Here is a 23975-nt window from a genome sequence, read left to right on the forward strand (position 1 = left end):
CTGAACACACGGGCTTGAGATTGGTTTATTTTCTGCACCTTCACTAGCAACACTCAATTTCACAACTTACAACAAAATGAAGGAAATCAAAATGTATTCAGATTAACAATGTGGCAAGAAAGGCTGAGTAACCTTGGCCTCCTTAGTCTGGAGAGCGATCTTGCTAGATCTTTAAATTTTGATGATATAATTGATGATTTTGCATCTATGAAGTCAAGGAGAGTTGTTTGTTGATATTGGCCTGCAAGTCAGAAATTATTCATTCATTCGGCAGAGAAGAAAGGGGCTGAAGAGAAATCATATGGCTCCCTGTGAGAGAGTAGGATCTGCTCTTGCTGCCCGGCCCTGCTCTAAATGTATTAAAATTTCAGAACAATGGATGAAGTATTGACTTACGAAAAGTGTTAACTTTATATACCAAGCAATAATTAATGGAAACCACGGTAAGTATTTAAGATTCAAAAATAAAAATGTATATGTAATCAAATTGAAGGCATATTGCTGTATCCTTATGCGCCATACTTCCCCAGAAATTAGAAGTTCAGATGTTCCTTAAAAATATGAGTGGATGTACTTACTTAGTTACTGGCTTTTAAGGAACCCGGAGGTTCATTGCTGCCCTCACATAAGCCCGCCATTGGACCCTATCCTGTGCAAGATTAATCCAGTCTCTATCATCATATCCCACCTTCCTCACATCCATTTTAATATTATCTTCCCATCTATGTCTCGGCCTTCCCAAAGGTCTTTTTCCCTCAGGCCTCCCAACTAACACTCTATATGCATTTCTGGATTCGCCTACATGTGCTACATGCCCTGCCCATCTCAAATGTCTGGATTTAATGTTCCTAATTATGTCAGATGAAGAATACAATGCGTGCAGTTCTGTGTTATGTAACTTTCTCCATTCTCCTGTAACTTCATCCCTCTTAGCCCCAAATAATTTTCTAAGGCACCATATTCTCAAACACGCTTAACCTATGTTCCTCTCTCAAAGTGAGAGTCCAAGTTTCACAACCATAAAGAACAACCAGTAATATAACTGTTTTATAAATTCTAACTTTCAGATTTTTTGACAGCAGACTGGATGATAAAAGCTTCTCAACCGAATAATAACAGGCATTTCCCATATTTATTCTGTGTTTAATTTCCTTCCGAGTATCATTTATATTTGTTACTGTTGCTCCTAGGTATTTGAATTTTTCCACCTCTTCAAAGGATAAATTTCCAATTTTTATATTTCCATTTCGTACGATATTCTCGTCACGAGACATAATCATATACTTTGTCTTTTCGGGATTTACTTCCAAACCTATTTCTTTACTTGCTTCAAATAAAATTCCCGTATTTTCCCTAATCGTTTGTCGATTTTCTCCTAACATATTCACGTCATCTGCACAGACAAGCAGCTGATGTAACCCGTTCAATTCCAAACCCTCTCTCTTATCCTGGACTTTCCTAATGGCATACTCTAGAGCAAAGTTAAAAAGTAAAGGTAATAGTGCATCTCCTTGCTTTACCCCTTAGTGAATTGGAAATGCATCTGACACAAACTGACCTATACGGACTCTGCTGTACGTTCCACTGAGACACATTTTAATTAATCAAACTAGTTTCTTCGGAATACCAAATTCAATAAGAATATATAAAACTTCTCTCTTAACCGAGTCATATGCCTTTTTTAAATCTATGAATAACTGATGCACTGTACGCTTATACTCCCATTTTTTCTTCATTATCTGTCGAATAGAAAATATCTGATCAATAGTTGATCTATTATGCCTAAAACCACACTGATGATCCCCAATAATTTCATCTACATATGGAGTTAAGCTTCTCAAAAGAATATTGGACAAAATTTTGTACCACGTCAACAAAAGTGATATTCCTCGAAAGTTACTACAGTTAGTCTTGTCCCCCTTCTTAAAGATAGGTATGATTATGGACTCCTTCCATTCTGGTACAATTTCCTTTTCCCAAATAGCAAGTACAAATTTATAAATTTCGTTAGATAATGTGCTTCCACCCTCTTGTATTAATTCTGCTCGAATTTGATCGATATCTGGAGACATAATTTTTCAGATTTTCTATCGCAATTTCGACTTCTGAAGTGTGGCTCAGCAGTTTGTATTTCAATTTCGTCCTGATCATTTCTATGTGTCCTATGTATATTTAGTAGTTGCCCAAAATAGTTTTTCCATCTGTTCAGGATTCAATGAGAGTCTGCAAGCAAGTCACCATTCTCATCCTTGATCACGTTTACCCTTGCCTGATATGCATTCTCAAATTCCTTTATGCCCTAATATAAATTTCTAATGTTTTTATTTTTACTATTTCTTTCTACCTCATTCAGTTTTTCCTTCAAGTAATCTCTCTTTTTATTCCTAAGTGTAGGCTACGATTTGCTTCCCGTCTTTTATTGAAATAATTATCTCTATTCGCCTCAACTGGATCCTGTAAGAATTTCAATTTTGCCTGTTTCCTTCTTTCTACTACCATGCAACAATCTTCATCAAACCACGGTTTCTTTTTCTTAGTTTCGTAATAACCTATGCTCTGTTCAGCTGCAATTTTGATATTATCTCGGATGTTATCCCACAAGCTATTAACATCTAACTCTTCCTCAACTTCGTCGGAACTTGCTAATACAGCAAACCTATTTGAAATTTCGACCTGATAATGTTGCTTAGTTTCCTCGTCCTTTAATTTCGGAATATTGAATCTTCTAATATTAACTTGTTGCTCTACTCGCTTGGCTACTAATAATCTTTCTCTTAGTTCTCCAATTACCAAATAATGGTCAGAATTTCAGTCTGCCCCTGAAGGTTCGAATGTCTACTATATTAGTTCATCTAACCTAACCTCCTGTACTCCCATAAAGTCTATTCTATATCTAACTAGTTATTTTGCTACTAATGTTACCCCTCCTGTTCTATATAGACTTGTAACATTCCAAGTACCAAATCTCAAAATGTTATTTCCTTGCTGTGGTCGTGCCAGAGAATCAATGCCATTCCGAGGCTTATTTGAAGGTTTCGTAACAAGCTGTTTTTTACGGTGATGGGTTGTTAGCCCTTTGCCCAACCCCCAAGCTGGAGGACCACCTTTCATCGGCTGTCCGCGACTGCTTATTCAATATATTTACAACTACGCTCCATATCTGGAGGCCGTCTCCTCAATCCGCAACCTGAGGACGTGCCATGCAGTGGTGATAGGGACCCGCAATACATGGAGAGTGGATGTATTATTTTTAAATATGACAGTTAAGGTAACATAGCTGAAAACTACAGTAGCATCATTAATAGTTTTCTGAAAGTATTAATGGCTCTATCATATTCCGAAATCCCCGAGCATATAACCATATAGTGAATGTAAAAGAATATATATATATCAAAAGGAAATTAAAGGCATGGTCTACACTCACCTCAGCTTCACACTTTAATGTAACAAAGTTGGTTGGCACTGCAGTTTCTGTAGTTTCCTCAACTTTAATCTCTGATGTGAGATCACAGCCATGGTCCTCACATTCCATCTTTATGTCAGCCATGTGGAAATCAAAGAAATTGCCTTCCTGCAGAACACAGAGACATCATGAACATGTAAGAATGTATGAAGTTCATTTCAAGAGTAAGCACAAAAAATGACGCCTCAAATGCTAGGAAGTTAAATGGCGTGTTTGTTATCTAGCAATGCGCTTTGAGCATAAATTTCAATGTTGCCAACTTTGTACTTTTACAGTCAATTGTAATACTGATCAGTGCCCTGCCCATCCTCAAACCTTGCATCTAAGAAATATTAAGTTGGAATTTTTGCCAGCCAACTGTAAAAGCAAATTGGAGCCTTTGGATTTAAGCATTATTCATACTTTCAAAGCAAATTACAGCAAGAGCCTGGTGCAGAGAGCTTTAACCTACATGAGTGTGGCAAGGATACGAAAGACATAAAGGTCTCAGTGTTAGATGTCCTTCATTTTATAGCAAAGGCGTGGAGGGATAATTCACGAAAATATTTATAATAAACAGAATGAAATAATAAATTCATTAATGAAACTGTATAATCAACCAACCAATCTAAAAAGCTTAATTGCATCTCTAAAAGGCTGCAAAATACCAAACCTGTGAAGTAGTCGAGCATTATCAACCGCTTCCAAAAAGCAGGCATCTTTTCAAGATTGTCTGTGGAAGAAAAGGAAGCAGGCCTACTTGAAAATGGAGACTGGGGAATTCTTCAGCCAGATGCAACATTTTCAGATTTCATATCTGATTACAGAATAACAGTCGTTGGACTGAATGGTAGTGGTGGTGGTGGTGGTGACAGTGATGCTGACGATGATGATAATCGTGATGTTGTGATGTTATTCACACAAGTGAAAAGACAGTGGAAATATCTTTCTGCTGCCGATGGTGATGACTCGAAAAACAAATAGTCATTGCAAATGGAAAAAAAAAAAAAAAACAAAAAACAAAAGACAAAAAATATATATATCAGACTTCACAAGAAAAAAGTACCGGTAGTGAAAAAATGTAAATTCATTCTGTGGGTGAGTCTGTATCAAATAAATACATTACTGTACTTTTGTAATACCACTAAAGTATTTTCTTCAATTTACACTTTCCCATAAATTACACCATTTTTTGCTAATCCCTTTAAAAGTGTAAAAGAAGGGTTCTCCTGTACTTTTAATTTCGTAAGGTACAGGGTTTAGGATTGTTATAATGCAATAAATGCTGTACGAAATACGAAATGTTTAAAATGTAAAAGAATTGTGGTTAACTGTGTTCTTTGGAATTTAACTGATGAATGGCGCCATTTTAAGTGCTGAGTTAAAATAAATAAATATTTAAGTAAAACAACATGAATTAACATATGTTATACAATTTCTTCGGAAGGAAGATGTCACTTCTCGAGGTTCAATCTGCCAAATGTACTGTAAACACGCGAAAATTAAAGTTAAATAAATTTCCAAAATTTAGCATTTAATCTATCTCGAGTTAGATGGTTGTGAGATATTGACTTATGTGAGGTTGTGGGTTATTGAAATTGATGTGTGCTAGTCGGCTGCTCGGCTGTGACTGACGCTTGGGTTCTGCTCACAAATTATAAGCTTATGCTAGTGTATGTCAGGCGGTACCGGAAGTGTGGCAGGGGGTAGAGGGACCTGTGTGGATGCTTGTATGGGTTGTTTTACAGAAATTAATCTAAATAAATTGAATAAGAGATTTGTAATATTACTTATTTATTCATTTATGATAGGAGTGCCCTGATTGAATGTTTTTGTAATGAAATATTGTTCTGATGTGTCAATTATAGTATTATCGTTGATGATTTTTACTATCTTTAGGGAATCTTTTATATTCGTTAATTCATGGCCTTCGTCTATGTGATGTTTAGCAAATTTAGATTTATTTCAGTTATATTTGAAGTCTGCTATATGTTCGTTGCACCGGATTTGAAAATTTCAGCGTGTTTGACCTATGTACATTTTTGGACAGTTTTTGCAATTTAATTGGTAAATTCCACTATTATGATAGGGTTCGATAATAGTCGTTCTATTGGATATTATGTTCCATAGTTTATTGTTGGTTCGTGGGGCTATATGGATGTTGTGTGTTTTGAAAAAGTTATTTAATTTATTGGAAATTTTGCCAAAATAAGTCATACCTTGCCACGGTTTTTTAGTTTTTGGACATTCAGGGGAAAGTGTAGTAGATTTCGTTATGGATAATTTTGACTTTCTTTTGTTAATTAATTTTTTAATTATTTGTTTGTCGAAGCCGTTTTCAGTAGCCAGTTTTTTTTAATGTATTTATGTTCATTGTTGTAATTTTCTTTGTTGAGGGGGGTTGTGAACATCCGGTCAATTAAGTATCTGAACTTGCTCATTTTATGAGATGTTGGAGGAATAGCAGTCTGTAAAGCAGCGTCCTCATATGTCTGGGTTGTGGTCTCAATTCGCTTCCCAGGCATACTTGCAAGAGGTGGCGTTTGTGTGGATGCATCAATTCCCTCTGTTGCCGTCTCCAGTATTGATGCATAGGACTTCCCGTCGCCTTTTTTTTATTGATCGAAAATACGCTTATGTGCCTCATAAGAAGTAATATTTTCTTGGACTCGAAGCTCTTGAATATCTTTTTCTACCATATATTTCGGGCACTTTATTGAATTAGAGGCGTGGTCCCCAGAACAATTCACAGTGCTCGGCCCTGCCACATGGGGAATCCCCATGATGAGCACCACCGCACATTGGACATATGATATTGTTAGTGCAACGTTTTTGCGAATGCCTGAACTGTTGGCACCTAAAGCACCGCATTGGGTTCGGCACAGGGATACGCTAGTAACCAACTAGGATGTATTCTGTCAAGAGACATGACTCAAAGTCAGTCCATACGTCCCGCTTACACAGCAAATGGTAAGTCTTGGACACAGACTGTTCTGTGAGCTCTAATTAGATCTCTTAATCAGACTTACCATCTGGAGAATCCATATGCACAACTCCTCGCGTGGTGTTCATCGAGGAGTGTCGCTTAACTCTGATGATCCCAGCAACTCGCTCTCAACAGCGTCTCACTCTGTTTTGCAGATGCAGTCTCAATGAGGAGACTGGCGTTGTGGAGTGGAGTTGCATTTCTGACCTTGCCAACGGGTTCATCGAACGCGCGTCTCACGTAAAATGGACTGATGTTTTTTAATAGTTTTCTTCGGTCCCATCCAAGGTGATACTAATAAACTTTGGAGGCGGAACTTTAACTGTTACTTTCTCAGTGTTCGTCATATTACCATCAGTTGTACTGTCTTTTGCTATTTTCTGTTTCATTTGTTGCTGTTTTTGTGGGGAGAAGAGGAGTGCGAGGACATTGTAAACTTCCCCCCCCCCTACGGAACCGTCGGCGTCAGCCTGCCACCGGGGAAGCATAAGAAAAAGACACCTAAAAAATTCTTCGTGGTCTGTGCTGGCTATGAGGATCCCCCCACAGCCTGATCCCAAGCAACCCACCTCACGCAAATTATCCTTCAAACTGGGCATTATACACCTAATGGCAAGTCTTACACAGAGGCGAGTCGCAGTTCTATGCCCCTACCATGGGAACAACTGCCCCACTCTACACTGAACAGAACCGCCAGATTACTTGGCTAACGCCGACCTCGCCCACCAAAGCCAGAGTAATCCGAGACCGCACAGCTTCAGGGGACTTGTGGTTGATTAGACTGCGACACCCATTAGTCAGCGGTAACACTTCGGAGTGATATATCCGTCCCTGAGAGCAGAGGTGGTCACCGGGATGTCTAAATCGCCCCAGGCCCCCATTGGGGCTCTATGTGAATGTACTTGACTTCTGGTCCGGGCTCGGCACCTAGACTTGCTTATAGGGGCAGTATGAAGGGTCCACTATTGCTTTGTTGCTGGGCGCCCTGTCAAGCCGCACAAGTTGGAAGTCGCGCTCGAAACCATGGTACAGGATCATGGACATAGGAAAGATCCCTGCTGGTGAGACGGGAGTTATAAACCTAAGAAACTTAACCTAAGAATGGATATAATAAACTAGAAGAGGAAGAATAATGTAACCTCACCAGGCATTCTCTGCAAATCCCGTCATGTAGGCGGACGAGGCAAAAACAAAACAGCAGGGATGGAGAGGTGAAAATGGCTGTGATGATGTGGTGGGTGTTTCGAATGCAATGATGGCCGACGAAGAGAAGTAGAGGGATGAAAAAGAAGAGAGAACGAAAAGGGCTGGGTAGTGATAAGTCGATTAATGTTCGAAAAGAAAAGCACGAGATCCACCATTGCATCCCCCAATCACCAACTTGGCAGAACCCACCTCGACCTGCTGGGGCAAGAGCATACTAATTCCACGTCACAAGTCAAATTTGTTCACGTGTAATTATCATGCACAAACACTCGCTGGTGAATACTATAAGATTTAACAGGAGCGCATTAGTACAACACCTGGCTCCTACCTAGAACAGGGTAGGGTGAGAGGCAACAGCAGATGTGGCAGCAATGTTTACTCTCTGCGTAATTGGCACATGGGAGCATTCCACACGAGTCAAGATGCTGCTTCATAATATCTAAGCTATCCACCCAATATATGATGCACTGACAAAATACAAGTATTTCTACTTACTTCTCTTAAAGGCTTCTTCTCTTCTACATGTCCATTATCAATTGTATGTACAGTCAATGGATCGACCTCAACTTCCATCTTGATCACATCCATCACAACTGGAAAAAGTGATTAAGACATTAACATTAACTTGCAGCATATAATCTGTGGAGCAAAACACAGGACTTCCTGCAACACGGTGTGATCTGTGGAGCAAAACACAGGACTTCCTGCAACACGGTGTGATCTGTGGAGCAAAACACAGGATTTTCTGCAACACGGTGTGATCTGTGGAGCAAAACACAGGATTTCCTGTAACACATTTTACATGAAATCCCTGCTTGTGAAAAGTGATTCATTTACTCGACACACAGAATTATGAAACACCTTCAGTATTAGCAGTTAGGTCTTCATGAATATCATTATGCTTATTTTTTTAGTTTTATATTTCATTTATTGTATTTCAAAGATTTTACATCAGCAATGTACCCTTAAGATATGAAATAAGTCAGAGAATATACAAAAATATACAATACAGCAGATTAATTCTATATACAGTAAAATCCCTCGTAACCGTCATCCAAACAACCAGCAATTCCAAAACAACGGCACTTTTGGCTGGGCCAGAAAAAATGTTTGAATCTGTCACATTGCCATAGAATGGGCCGTCAGTTTTGCCATATTAGGAAATCCGCACGAACTTTCGTTTTCTGTGAATATTCAAACCTAAAGTTAGTGCATGCTTTGTGTTGTGTGATGTGTTTTAATAAGGAAAATCCACACAGTTTTTATGTTTATTCGGTTATGAGCATGTGATAGAGAAATAAACTTTACATGGATGCAGTTTCAATATTTGGCACTATGAAATACGAACTTTTTTGTATATACCGGTATTTATTCAAATATCCAGCAAAATCTCGTATCTGGAACTAGCCTGGTCCCTTTGGTGCCGGTTAAGAGGGATTATACTGTACCTACAAACATAAAGAAATTAATCAGTATGCAGAAATTTGATTAATTCTGTTTGTTCAGTTAGTTTGCTTTGCCCTTCGAAGCTTTAAAACAATAATTATTATGTAGTGCATTAAAGAGTGTAATACATTAATACTGAACTCCTTTTTTTATAACAGCTGAGACTAACAGCAGGTAGACGGAGATCTGATTTTTTTCCTTTCTATTACCGTACATCATTATATTATGATTAGTACTAAATGTATCTCGGTTTTTGATATAAATCATCATCAGGAACAGAAGATCAGTCAATATGTCCAAATTTTTAAAAATCTTTTTACAAGATGGCCTTTCATGCACAGCTGTCATTCTTATAGCTTTCTTTTTTTGTAAAACGAATATGAGTTTAGCTTCAGACGAGCTTTCCCAAATATTTATACATAAAGTATGATTTTTAAGCATGTTTCTATTTCCAAAAGAAGATAAGGATCTTAATCCTAAAGCAGTCGTGCGGGATGATGTCAAAACCCCAGTCACATATAGGATCTGTTAACTACATATTGAGTAAGCCTGTACTTCTGAAACTTTAATAATAATGAGAACTAAGTAAAATATGCATGTAGCTACAATCACTCGCTGCAAAATCAAAGAGACTGATCTCCGTGTGATCTTCTGAAACTTTCAGTACCTATCTTTCTTAAAATTGGTAAGGCAACAATAACCGTAAACATGTTTCAAATCGGAATTACCACACTCGAGATAATAACGTTGTAAGTGGTATGCGGTGACAAACTGTTACAACAATGCTCCTATTGTAAATAGTGAGTGACTAAACTGACCATACTTGTATAACAAATAATAACAATGGATGTTAAGTAGTGACTGTAACTCAAGGAAAAATCAAGAAAGTAGTCTGAAAAGGTACATAAAAAGTAAATTATGATTAGGAGTGAACATATGATCGAATATTACATGTGAACAAATATTGAAATACGGTATTACCTTTACTGTACATTAATTATAACATTCTGAGAGGTATTAAAGTATTTAATGTTGTATAAATAAAAAAAGAGCGATATTTTAATTGTTCACTAAAAAAATAGCCCATAAGAACCCATTATATTTGGGGTGTCAGCAACACCCCTCGTGAATCTTAATATTACATAGTTAGGCGTGACTGCTTAAGGGTTAATGTGTAACAGGCAGAGCTCAATTTAGCAGTAATATATTCTATGTATATTTTCTAGTTTAAGTGACAGTTTACAGTTTTAGCGTATGACCTTCATGGCAGTGCTTAGTCGATGAGCCTTTCTTGTCCTGTATGACATGATATGATATGACATGCTATGATATAATTTGATATGATATATGATACGATATAATGCGATGCAATACGATGCGATACAATATATAATATATGATATGATATATTATGATATGATATAATATATGATATATTTATTTCTACAGCTCTTATTTAGTAATTGGTCGCCACCACATTTCTGTATTCGATTGTCCTGTATGAATGAGTAACAATAACACTGTCCATAGTCGTTCATATTTTCACTCATATCATTATTATCAACCATAGTAAAATTCAAGTGGATGCAACAGCATGTCCAAATTAATTTTGTTTGCAATAATTTTACTGTAAGTCTCCTACATTTTTTAAATTAAATGAAAAAACATTGGACAGCCAAAACCAAGAAATTATTGATAATGTTTATGACTTCATGAAATGACAGGTAAAACTAGGTATGAACAGTGTAGAATTGGGTTCCGAAATAATCATAACAAATATTCAGAAAACACAAGAACGAATTGCGGAAGCAACAGAAATGTTCAATACAACCAATTTCTTCTTCTTCTTATCAGGTATTAAGTCTGGTGGCCTATTATGGTCCTGCTCCATCTTTTCAGCAGAGACCCAAAGATCTTGTTCCTAAAGGGCGGTAATTTAGTGTTTGGCATGGTATCCTTGTTCTAGACATCCTGAGTATATGAGATTTCCATTTATGTGTATAATTTTGAATTTTCTTTAAAATTGGGTCAATATTTAGTTCTTTCAAAATATTCCAATTTTTCTTCTTGTCTAACCTAGTTCTTCTTAAAAGCTTCATTTCATTGGTAGTAATTCGTTGTTCATCACATTTGCGTATGATCCAACCTTCACTTCCATACATGAGAACAGGTCTCGCGAATGTTTTATAGACTTCAATTCTTGTATGTTTTTGGACAAGAGAAGGTTTGAAAATGTTATTAATGGTACTTATTGCATAGTTAAAGTAATTCAATTTTGTAGAAATACCTTTTTCTTGTTCATAGCTCAAATGAAAACCCAAATATTTAAAACATGACAACCTGTTCTACAGGTTTATTATAAAGGCAAATTTTGCTGCAGACATGATTTTATTCCGATGAATTCCATTAGTTTAGTTTCATTAACTGAAATTTCCATCCTGTATTCCTCAGAAATGAGTTATAATTGAAAAACAGTACGTTGGAGGCCATTTTCAAAATTTGCCAATAATATTACATCATCTGCAAACAATAATATATCTAACTTTAAATTTCTATTGATGTTCAGATTACCATGTTTTGTTCTTTTCCAGTTTCTAATCATATGATTCATATACAGTATATATTAATAGTAATAGGGATAGGTTACAACCTTGTCGAACACCTTGGTTAATTGATTTTCACTCCGTTTGACTGTTTCCAGTACTTACTGAAATATGATTTTCACAATATAAATTATAGGTTGCATTTATTAATTGGTTTGCGACATGACTTTCTTTCAGAATTTCAAATAACTTTTTTCTATTAACTTCATCAAAAGGTTTTTTTTAAATCTATGAAAGCCAAACTTGTCTATTAAACTCTCTTTTGTTTTCCTATTATCATTTTTAAAATATTCATTAGCACATGATCTACCTCTCCGGAATCCATTTTGTTCTTCCATTAATTTGGTTTCATAAAATGTATGTAATATTTGAATCGGTCATTGCAAAAAGCCAATGAGTCAGCTTTTTTTACGAAAATGAGTTATGCATTGAACATTGTGATATAGGGATAGCCCGACCAGTCTGTGTAAGAAGGAAATAAATACACTTTCCAACAGTGTTGTAATCGAAGCCTGAAATTTCCACTTCTTGCAGAAAGGTCATGAGTCTTTGACTTGTGACCTTTTTGCACTGAATGGCTTTAAATCTGTAGTCTATATTATAAATGTTCATTGGCGGAATTAATGATGTTTCCTGTGTCCTTTTTATTTGTAATTTAATGCTTATTGTTATCGCATTTGATGTAAGATTTTATATCAGAATCCAATTCTACAAGTTCAGTGAGTGCTTCTAAAGGAAAGAAAGAAACAAAATAATGCTGATCAATATAGAAGAAACATTATTCGTGATTCGAAAGCGAAATATATGAATTGAAGAGGGATGGTATCAACAAAGAAATTCCAAAGTATAAAACATTACTTTCCGTAAGAGTTCACAGCTTCCTGCTAAACGACAGGTATTTTGGGACTATAAAGAAACGTTATGATAGGGTACACGTACCTGATGAGTATGCAGTTATGATTAAAGGGTGTCATGTAAGTTGTCAGTAGAAACCATTGATGCTGTGCTTGTTAGTGGCCTTAAGCAATGGTGGCCTATTTATTACCAGAATACTTTTCTCTCTGAGTCAAGTATGGAAAAAATTCCCAAGGAACATAAAATTTCATTTTCCGCTTCTAAGTGGATGGCATTTGAATATAACTCAAGCTATCCTGGTAAAATGAAAACTGAGCACTTCATCGATTGTGTTGACACAAAGAAACTCAATCTCCTTCACACTCACAAGAATCCTGTACTTCCTACAGAGTTGGCATATCTTTCAAAACAGGTACCTATTAATGAAAAAGAAATTATAGACATTATTAAGGTGAAGAAGTATATTCCAGCTGTTCAGAGTTTTACTATCAACTTCAGGAATGGCTAACAGAAGAATGAAAAGAAGTTGAAAATGATCAAGACGACTAAAAACAAACAAAAACTATTTTCTCAATCTATCTTCTAGGTTAGGTTAGGTTATATTAGGGTGGCTACGGGCGGGTTAGGACGACCCTTTGCACTTCGGCCATACTGAGGCCCGGATTTATGGGATGAATGAGGATGAGGGTATACCAGTCCACCGGCCACATGTGACCTCTCACCCAATGGGGGCCTCCTACTCTCCCCCGCTCTAAGTGCACACTGCCAAGGTGACCAAGCAGCACAGGATCCATTCCAACGGCCCTTCCAAGGTGCGAAGCGCCCTTAGAAGAGCTCTTAAGGAATGAATCCTAGCAGAGACATTACGGAAGGCTGGGAACCCAGTAACGGTTGTGGAGAGGACGCCCCCTCCCATAAGCGGATGAAGACATGCGTATTGACCTGAATATGTCTATTGAATGAGATGAAGAAGATGAATGATGTGAAATGATATCTAAATTATTTTTCTACACGGGAGGGGAAGGGAAATGGACTGTGGCAATGAAAATTCCAACCGGTATTTGCCTAAGTAACTTTGGAAAACCACGGGAAAAACTAGTCAGGTTGGTCGGTCCGGGAATTGAATTACGGACCTCCCGAATGCGAGTCCCAGGCGGAATGCATGAGCCAACTCACTCGGTAATCTATCTACTTTCCAAAGTGTATAGATTTTCATTAGAGTTCACTCTTGTTCTAAATAAAATACAGCTATATAATAAGAAAATAGTACACAAAAGTCTTCTTATTTGTTGTATACTGGTATATTATACATTTTATGTAATTAAACCTTTATTTGCTAAAAATGTATTCTATTAATTGGTAAAATGTAAATGTTCATTGCAAAAAGGTCATGGGTCATTGATTTTAAAAATGTATTTTATGCCAAACAAAAAATTTTAAATAAAAAATGTTTAATGCAATATTTTCCCTGATAAAGCTTTAATCACCGACAGTCGTATGAGAATTAAAATTTAGGTGGTTTATGCTGTAGGTAGTTTTTTCTCTCTCCTGTAAAATTTCAATTTTCTGACTCATGATCTTTTTGAAATGACCGATTCATTTGTTTTAAAAGTTTTGTGTAAATTTTATATCCTGAATTTAGAAGACTAATATCTCTGTAATTTTCATAGTCATTCCTATCTCCTTTTTTAAAAATTTATATTACTAGAGCCTTATGCCAAATATTCGGGGGGATTTCTCCATCTAAAATTCTGTTATACAATGTTAATAGTCGTACTTTGAATTCATTGCTGGCGTACTTGTAAAATTCCATATAAATATTGTAACATCCTGGAGCTTTGTTGTTCTTGCACTGCTTTAGAACATCATTCAATTCATCTATGGTAAAGTGTTCATGATGATCATTATTTGAAACTGGACAATTACCAAGTAATGTCTCATTATTCCATAATTGCTCAAAATATTTTATCCATATATTTTTATCAGTTACTTAATTTTGGCAGTCTTTTTAAGCATCACAAGTCAGAAATTAAAAATTTTTGTAAGTTTTGGGATTAGTTTTTAAATTCTTTTTTTTTTATTGGGTTATTTTACGACGCTGTATCAACATCTAGGTTTATTTAGCGTCTGAATGAAATGGTGATAATGCCAGTGAAATGAGTCCAGGGTCCAGCACCGAAAGTTAACCAGCATTTGCTCGTATTGGGTTCAGGAAAAACCCCGGAAAAAACCTCAACCAGGTAACTTGCCCCGACCAGGATTCGAACCCAGGCCACCTGGTTTCGCGGCCAGACGCGCTGACCGTTACTCCTCAGGTGTGGACTAGTTTCTAAATCTGAGACAAACTTCCTCCAGTTATTTCTATAACTTTTCTAACTTCTCCTTTGGCTATTGCTTTTTTGTGTTTATAATTGATCTTATCTTCAATTTTACCTGTGTTTAGAAATCGTTTAAAAGCCATTCCTTTTTCTTCTATAATTTCGTCAAGTTCTTCATCCCAATTCCTGATTCCATGTCTTCTGGTCCATTTTCGCTTAAAACCAAGAGATTCTTTAATAGGATCATGCAAAATACTTTGTAGAAATTTCCATTCTTCCTCCACTGTTCTACTGTCTATTCCAGTACATTAGACCTACATCCAATTTCAAGAGTGTTAAATAACCTAATGAGGCACAACGAAATAAGATCACCTTCCAATACACCAGGCAAAAAACCTCATGTTCCATAAGTAGCAGTGGAAATAGATAAATATGAGAATTTTCTTCAACGATTTAAATCACGCATGGCGTGTATCAGATTCTGACGATCTGAAAGAGAAAAGATGTGATAAATGTGCTATTCCACGTATTTATATTACTGAGAATGTTTACACACAGGAAGTAATAGTCTAAGGTGACCAGACATCCCGTATTAGCTGGGATAGTCTTTTGTTTGAATCTCTATCTCGGATTATTTTGAAGATGAAACGGAACTTCAGAATGTCCCTTTTTTTTTGTGGCAATGACTTATCAGCATATGATTTCCGCCCCAGTTTTCTTGTATACTACTTTGTATTGGTTTGATGAAGACAACTGCCCAATTTACATTATTGCTATGTATGTTCACCTGCAACAGTGTGGGATTGATGTAGCTGACTGTCGTTGCTCTGCACTATGGTAAGACGATGCCAACAAACTAATAACAAACCTGTAGTGCTTCATACTTTTACACGAATGGAGATGGAGTGTCGTCAACAATCTGAAAACCACAAACGCATATGCTTCCGTCGAAATGTATTCATTGCAGTTGTAACCTTGTTCTGAACTTGTATGACTGATTCCTAACATTAATACTTTGCTTTTACTGCACTATTCGTTGCCTTTTCAGTTTTTTGATGAGCTGCAGATGTGCTTGTGTTCAGACTGAGTTTCAGTTATCCTTGTCAACATTTATTGCTTCAAGAACACTGAATTTGTTGCTCAGTTCGAGTGATGTAGAATCTTCTGTACAAAATTTGGAAATTCCATTGTCACATGTGGGACATTTGTACTAATTTCTTAATTACAAACCTTCATATAATTAGTTAAGTAAATTTTTTAACTAAAAGTCTCGTATGCCAAAAAGAAAGTGCCAACAATGACTGATTTTTTTAGCTATGAAAAGTTACATCTTTTTTGTGTACTCAGAAAGTACTAGAAACATGATGGTCACGTACGGGACACATGCATTTCCCTAACATAACAAATTACTGAGTTATGATAGAAAATTCAGCCAATCTGCTAATACTGTCATTACGCTGTATTTTTTCTGAATTACTTGCAGAAAATTCTATAATCTCACGCAATCACATGAAACAAAACCTTAACTGGTGAGCCTGTACAATTTTTTTTTTTTGGTCATGTGTGGGACTTTTACCCTTTTGGGAGGAATTAAAACAGATGACTGTAAATACTCTTAGGCTATTGTACGTAATTTTTAACAAAAAAAAAATAAATAAATAATTATCACAAAACTAAGGAAACATCAATTAATTTGAAAAAGGAATGTTTTTCATAAACAACACAGTACAACAATTTACTCTACTTTAAGAATGCTCTGAAAATTTAAAAATTCCACGATTATTCACAACATCTAGAGGTAACAGTTCCCTGACAATCTCTTGTTGGCTGTAGGATATAAGCCAGGTCGTTCAGGCCACTTGAAATGGTTTGAAACTCGAGCCTGTACCAACACCGAGACTTCAATTTTATCATAAGAATGCACCTGCAATTACTTCAGGATATTTAGTTCTTCATAGGTCACAACAACCCAGTGCCCACAAGTAAGGTCTTCTCTCTGTAATTCTTCAAAAGCTGATCTGTACGAATTGACATTAATTCCTAGAGGCCTAAATGCATTTTTTTTTTTTTTTGTATGTGATGCCTATATTTTCACATAAAATTACATGAAAACTTTTTATGCCGGGAATTGCAACTATATTCTCCCATGGCTTTTCTGAAGAAATAGTCAGTATAATATGATCCTCCGCCATGTAATATATATGGGTACTCCTAACAACCTGTGAGATAGTTCACCAAAATATTTGGATAATTATAAGTACTGGTCTTGGTTTTTTATTAAATTAATGTTTTAAAACTTTTTCTTTATTATTCCTAATGTGAAAATACTTACAAGCAAAATCTATCTTGTACTTCTCAGAAAGTATTTGCAGCATCTTTACCTTGGACTTATTTTTAAATTCTCATCACCACCTGATTGAATGATTTCATCATATAGAAAGTCAATCAACACAAACACAGCGTCTTTGTCCTTAGATTGGCAGTCACAATAGATAAGGTACATTTTACATTGCCCTTTATAGAAAACAGCTGCAGTAAATAAAAATAACTTGTGCGTGACCAAAGGGCACTTTGAATTTCTAACAGACTTGGAGAGTAAGTTTTGTTTTGATTACAAAGGTGATAAAAATAAAACTGCATTCATGTCCCACATAGGATGGTCACGTGTGGGACAACAATGAAAATTATTATTTAATTCTTTTAAATTAATAAAATAATTTCAAAATGTGGTCATGCAATTGTTGATTAAAGAAGAAGAAAAAAGGTTACTCAAAGTTTTTTTAATAAATATATTTCTTTTGCAAAACAAAATATAACCTATTTTGAGTCACGTGTGGGACATAGATGTTAATTCTTTTCACTGGCTTCATTAATTATTATTTAACACATTTAAGTTATAACGTTATAATAATAAACATGTGTTAAAATATATATTCACATTTCACACAGAATAGAAAAAAGGTGCACAATAATGTTTGTTAAGCAACTGAGAGTCTCAGAAACAATGCAGTTTCAGTGTAGCGGGAAACGGCTGATAGAGGTCATCTTACATGCAGATGTACCACACTTAAATTTAAAAACAATCTAAAATCCAATATGTTTCTAATTAATTCAGGTTTTTATGTACCATTCTACAAAACTTTTACCTTAAAAAAATTATGACAAATTCATAATAATGTCCTGTTTTTCATGGAATGCCCCAATTCTACTTAGAACAGTTCTAATTTTATCATTGATTCTATATTGTATTGTATTGTATTTATTCATTCCCTGTACAATCTATTACAGATTATAGGTTCTAGTTCACGTTAACGCTTTGTTTGAAAACTTAAAAATGTTTAGTCGACACGTTAAAAGTGTTAAAATTGTTTGTTAAAATTTTTTACAAAAGGTTATATACCTTAGACAGACGGCCCGTTTCGACGCCAGTGCTGCGTCATCTTCAGTGTCATACGAACTACTGTTGTTCCTGTTGATCTTGAATTCTGCCATTTGCATTCGTCAGTTGTAGGGGTGGGGAGTGGTTGTTTGTGTGTTATGCATCATGATATCGAACTATGTGTGAGTATTGAACTGTAATTGTGTATTAAGTATATGTTGTGGATGAGTTATTGTATGTTTGTATATTTCGTATTATTCTACGATGTTCAACTGTGGACTTTTTGGTGTAGAATTTCCATATCTGTTTCTATATTAGGCCTAGTCATGATTATTGTTGATAATATGTTCTGCGTAATTTGATGTGATATAACTAGAGTTTGCTTATAGCTTTAATGTGTTCATTATATCTTGAAGCATTCTGTCGAATAGAACGCATTGTAACGACAAGTGACAGTTTGTGAAACAATATTAAACACAAGTAAGCTTATATAATTATGTACCTGTGTTTTAAAGTGTCTTGGTGAATAACCTGCAGTTATCTACATGCATTAGTGGGTACAGTATCACTCCTTATTACTTCTCTTCCCCGATCATTTCGCACCTGATGGATAACTGAGCGTGGTAACCTCCTAAAACTGACACAGTAGGCCTACAGTATCGGAACAAAACTTTGCTGTAGAAAAAATGCAACACTGAAATACTCAAATATAACACAATTAATGTAATAGCAGTATGTAAAAATTATTAATTCCATACGAACCAATGTCCACAATATCAAATACTGCATACAGATTTAATAACTATAAACCAATATCCTTAACCTACAAGCAGTACCACCAATACACTTGTATTCTTTCGAAGTACAATAGCATGTTACGAATCAAGGCTGCCGTTACACATGCATTTCATAGGATCCCGTATTAAATTTAAGAGTCCTGACAATTGGCTAGTCTCTGAAATTGAGACAACTCAACCTACCTAAAGTTTTTCCGTAGCTTTCCTAAGGGGCTAAGACAAATGTCGGGATGAGCCCTAAATGAAATGGGTCACTGACCTGCACTCACTTCCCAGTGACCCCGATAATTTCTCTAATTTTAATAATTATTTTAGCTACATCTATGTGCTCTCGCCTAAAGAGTCCTAATTGTTGTTGTTCTTTAAAGACATTTCTGGCTTTTTGAGCCAGAGGCCGTTTAGGGTCTTACACGCGTAGGACGCCCTCTCCAGCCATTGTACATAATGATATATATATATATATATATATATATATATATATATATATATATATATATATATAAGACTATTTCTGGCATAACTGCCAGTAGGTGTGTGAATGCAATGATTGAATCCTTTTATTTTGGTGTAATGTAGGCCTAATTTGTTAATTTGCGATATTTGTAGAGAGCTATTTAGTAGGAATATAATATACATAGGCTACATATAAGGAATGGTGAACGGGAGAAGAGTTCGGGACAAAAAATATCAGCTGATAGACAACGTTATGGTATACAGTATGTATCGTATGGGGAGATTAAGAGGAACGCAAGAAATTGGAAAGAATGGAAAATGCTGGGTTTGCAGTTAAAGACCTGCTCTTGGGCAGAACACTGTGTGAAGTTGGTAGTTATGTCGATTGGACAGCAGTCCCAAAAGCGAATGCTTGTCATGTTGCTAATGTAGTATGTGACTGTATGTAAGCCCACTGAAAATAACACTAAGTTATATTAATTCTAAGATATTAACATTAAGTGGGCCTAGGGGTGCGTTGTAACAAGTAAACATATTAGGAAAAAATATAAAACATTAATTACGTAGTTAATCTATTGTATTAAAACAGATTTATGTAAAAGAAATAATAATGCAACCCTCTCAATCTAAAAAAAATAAGTTTCCAAGCAATAAGTGGCATGAAGTGGAGGGAGAGGCAATCCAGGAGGGGCAAAAAATCAAGCTCCCCAACTGTCTGAGAGGACACGACAGCAACAGAGAGGCAGATCAATAAAATAGTCTACCCCATGAAAGTCTCCATAACCATTCAGACGCTTCTGCTACAGGAAAGGGAAACTTAACAATCTTAAAAAATATGTATGCATGTATGCACAACTTCCTGAAATTCACACTTAACAATTGTCACGTTCTACACTCAATAAGATCCAGTATGTTACTAGTAGAAAAAATGCAAGGCGTGTAAATGATGGGAGGAGCATAGGGTAGAAGTAGTGAGAAGACGATCTTTCCTTGGAAATTACTCAGTTTTGTTGTTTGAAGAAATGTCAGACACATTTGTAGATAGTTGTCTGAAGTATCATTGAAGTGCTTTTTGGTATGTGTAAAATGTTTTTCTTTTCACTCCTTTGCATAAAATATAGTTGAAAATGTGAAAATCACGCAGTTTTTAAGTTAATGTCTGCAACTTTGAGCGACTGTCCTTGGGCTTCATTTTAATAAATGGCCATTACAAATGCTAGTCGCATTGAAATTGCAGTTGCTTAAAATCGAAAGGCATTTTAGTGAGTATCATAGGAATACATGGGATAAAAACTTCTTCTTTCGTTTTGACAGTTAATATTGACAATATTAATTGTCACTTTTATTACGTTTTTCATGAGTTTTTTCTCACCAATTCTCGTTCCATTACATAATTTTGGTGGGTCAATATTTTTCGCAGTAGTACTATTGGTGATTCAAATTCAATTATGTAATAGCAATTCTTGTGGTTTAAAAAAATTCAGTTGGATAAACACAGCTGCTTCTATGTACAACTCCATCGAGAAATTCATGCTACGGTCCTGGACTGCGTAAATATATTTACTGTATTAATTGTCTTCTAGATTTTAGCTTCATGATGTATCATCAACAAGTAATTTAATTTCGTGTTATAATTTCCATGGCCTCGTGAAAGTCGATGTTGAATACAACAGACAATAATAAAGAACAATTGACTGTAGAGGATTTTGCATTTTAATATTATACATGAATATTTGATCTATTTATTTTTATTTTTTATATAATTAATTTAACTTCCATTTGCACAATTTTAATGTAGCCTATGTTATTCTCCTGATTATGAAGGTTAAATGTGCAAACTTTGGCACATATCGGTCAAAGCGTGTAGATTTGTATAGAGAACATACATACATAACAAGTGTTGCCAGGTTTCTACGAAAGAAAATCCCTCAGATGGGTTGAAAAATCCCTCAAATTAAAAAAAAATCCCCCTTTTGGGGTGGTCTGGTTTAAACTCCAAAATAAATATTTAAAAAACGAATTAAAATAATAAATTAGAACAGAACAATGTTCCTAATAAATATCACAGTGCAACGGAGCAGATCGGCATATTATTGATGATCCTGTTCAGATTCTTCTTCTCCCTCTTCTTCTGCAACCAGCAGCCGAGCTGTTTTGTTGTCTCTTAATGAAGAAATAATATAATTTTAGTTTTGTTTCCATCTTGACTTATTTTAATGTTAACCCAGAAGTATATTTGTTAACACATTTTAATATTTTACTTGTGAACGTTTTCGCCAATTTTGGCCATCTTCAGATCATTAAGATATCTGTACATAATTGGATAATACGTATTGAAATTCTACAAACAATTAATGGAAATTTATAAATACACTAAAAACATTTTCTAAAAAAGTACACTAAATACAGCAACAAATGGGAGTTGTATGATAAATGTGCATATTTAATGTCATATTATAATCATTCATGACAGCTAGAGATCGCGAACGAGTTATTATATTGGAACAATAAACTGTATAATGACTCAAAAGTGAATACTTTTTTAACAATAAGACTCTTAGGTTAAATATTCATATTTTAACAGAAAGTCACATGAAAATATTACCGGCACATATCAAAAGAACTTAATATCATAAAAAATAAAAATAAAAAAAAGTTCAGAAAGGTGTAAGGGGTCCTAGTTGACTGTTAATATTGAAGTTGGTGTAAATAGAAAGGATGTGGATTGAAGGCGAAAGGTTTGGAATGACAAAATGAATGTTAAATGTAGTTTATATAAACTTAGGTGACGCTGTGATAATCTATTAAACACATATTTATTTATTTAATCCACTCAACAATGTAATTACAGAGTAGAGAAAAAAATAACAATAGTAATACGTATAATAATGGTAATTTAAACTTAAACAGTTACAATCCAATACTACTCAACAAATGATTACATGTAAATCTCGGTAAACAAAAAAAAAAGTATTTACAGTATGAAGAAAACTTAAGATTATGCAGTATTAAAGTAATAAAGCCAGTGATGAAATGCAAAGAATTAGTCACAGATTAGTAACAATAATAGTACAATATCTGATGAGAGACTAGAATTACGTTAAGTCAGAATTAGGAGTGAGTTAGTAATGATAATTGATATGAAATAATTTAAGAAAGAAGACCAAAAATACAATAGCCTATGCAAACCAGTTAAGACCTATTTATTAGCAAAATACTTATGGAGTGTTTTGAACGCTATCGGTAGGCCTATTTATTTCTCTCAAGAGTGTGGTTCTATCCTGAAAGATGTCAATTGTTGTGAAAATGCACTATTGTGAAAGCTGCAATATATAATACAGTCAAATTGTTACAAGTATGTGTCGTTATGATGGATCCTTGAATCCTTGTTGTAGGTTACATATTTTCATTGAACAGTTTCAACATTTCGTCTGTGATTGGATAGTTGTAATACTTTTTATTCATGTTGCTCATGTCAAGTTTCTCCCGCACTAGAGACGATACTGTTTTTGCTGATAGTTTATTTCTTTTCTTCGTTTTTATATCACTAACCATTGAAAATATGCGCTCTACAGCTGAATTAGAATGGGGCAAAGAAACGAAAATTTTGGCTAGTTTTCCTCAACTTTTTAACAAAAATTCAGAATTGAAATTGTGACATTCTTCTAATCGCTTCCAAAATTCTAGTAGCCTACAGGAAAATTTAGATAAGCAGTTTTCTCTTCAGAAAAAAAGTAATTGGGTAAAAGACTCCATTCATTTAATACTGATTCTTGGTTTATTTTGTCTTATATTTATCAACTATTGAAGTAAGTGTGTTACTAGACCTTTCAACAATCTTACTGACACCTAATGCAATTTTTGGATCTAGAAAAGTCAAATTCCTTATAACATCTTCTTGTTGAAGGGGCAATCTTTTCAAGGACTCATTGAAAGCTACTTGATATAACTCCAAACATCGTAATCTGAACTTTTACTTTGTCATCAGATGACTTTCTTGTAAAATCATTGGTAATTCTGGAGATATTTTTCAACTGTAATGCATTTTTTTATGCGAAGGCGTGGAGCTGTGTCTTTCTAATTCACTCTTACCCACCGATAGTTCCTTTTTGCAACACAAAACATTTTACTTTACAGGGATTATTAGATCTAGTCAACCAACCTTTAAAATGAGGTTCCTCCAACCATGATTGAACGAATGATTGTTTCCGCCAAGATTTCTCGCTTCTATAGATAACTATTTCCTGATTTCACTTTTTTTTCGGCGTGGACGGCCCTTCCTGAGGATCACTCATTGTACAAATAAAATAAACACACGCTTAAAAATATCAGTAATTTAAAACTAAGAAAATAAACAGACACTTAAAAAATATCAACTTAAAACTATGGTCATAATGTACAGTATGTACATTTATCCCGGCTCTTAACACAAGAAATGAAACTATAGCATATTCCTAATGTACTCATGTTCACAACAATCTGTTTACCGA

At 35.1% G+C, this 23975-nt stretch overlaps 1 protein-coding gene across 15 annotated transcripts in view; it reads right to left on the reverse strand.

The window, feature by feature from the left end:
- LOC138710281 (zinc finger protein 180-like) overlaps window positions 1-19316 on the reverse strand; it is a 58371-nt gene extending 39055 nt beyond the window's left edge. For 2 of the 15 annotated variants that reach the window (XM_069841041.1, XM_069841038.1), the window contains exons 1-3: window positions 18257-18731; window positions 8130-8227; window positions 3425-3571 (exon numbers count right to left, since the gene is read on the reverse strand). In XM_069841041.1, the coding sequence (XP_069697142.1) occupies window positions 3425-3571; window positions 8130-8222 (240 nt within the window). In that variant the 5' untranslated portion in view covers window positions 8223-8227; window positions 18257-18731. The other 13 variants (XM_069841030.1, XM_069841031.1, XM_069841029.1 and 10 more) reach the window with 13 other exon arrangements.
- Between the last annotated feature and the right edge of the window lie 4659 nt (window positions 19317-23975).

Source organism: Periplaneta americana, chromosome 12, assembly GCF_040183065.1.
Source record: "Periplaneta americana isolate PAMFEO1 chromosome 12, P.americana_PAMFEO1_priV1, whole genome shotgun sequence".
NCBI lineage: Eukaryota > Metazoa > Arthropoda > Insecta > Blattodea > Blattidae > Periplaneta > Periplaneta americana.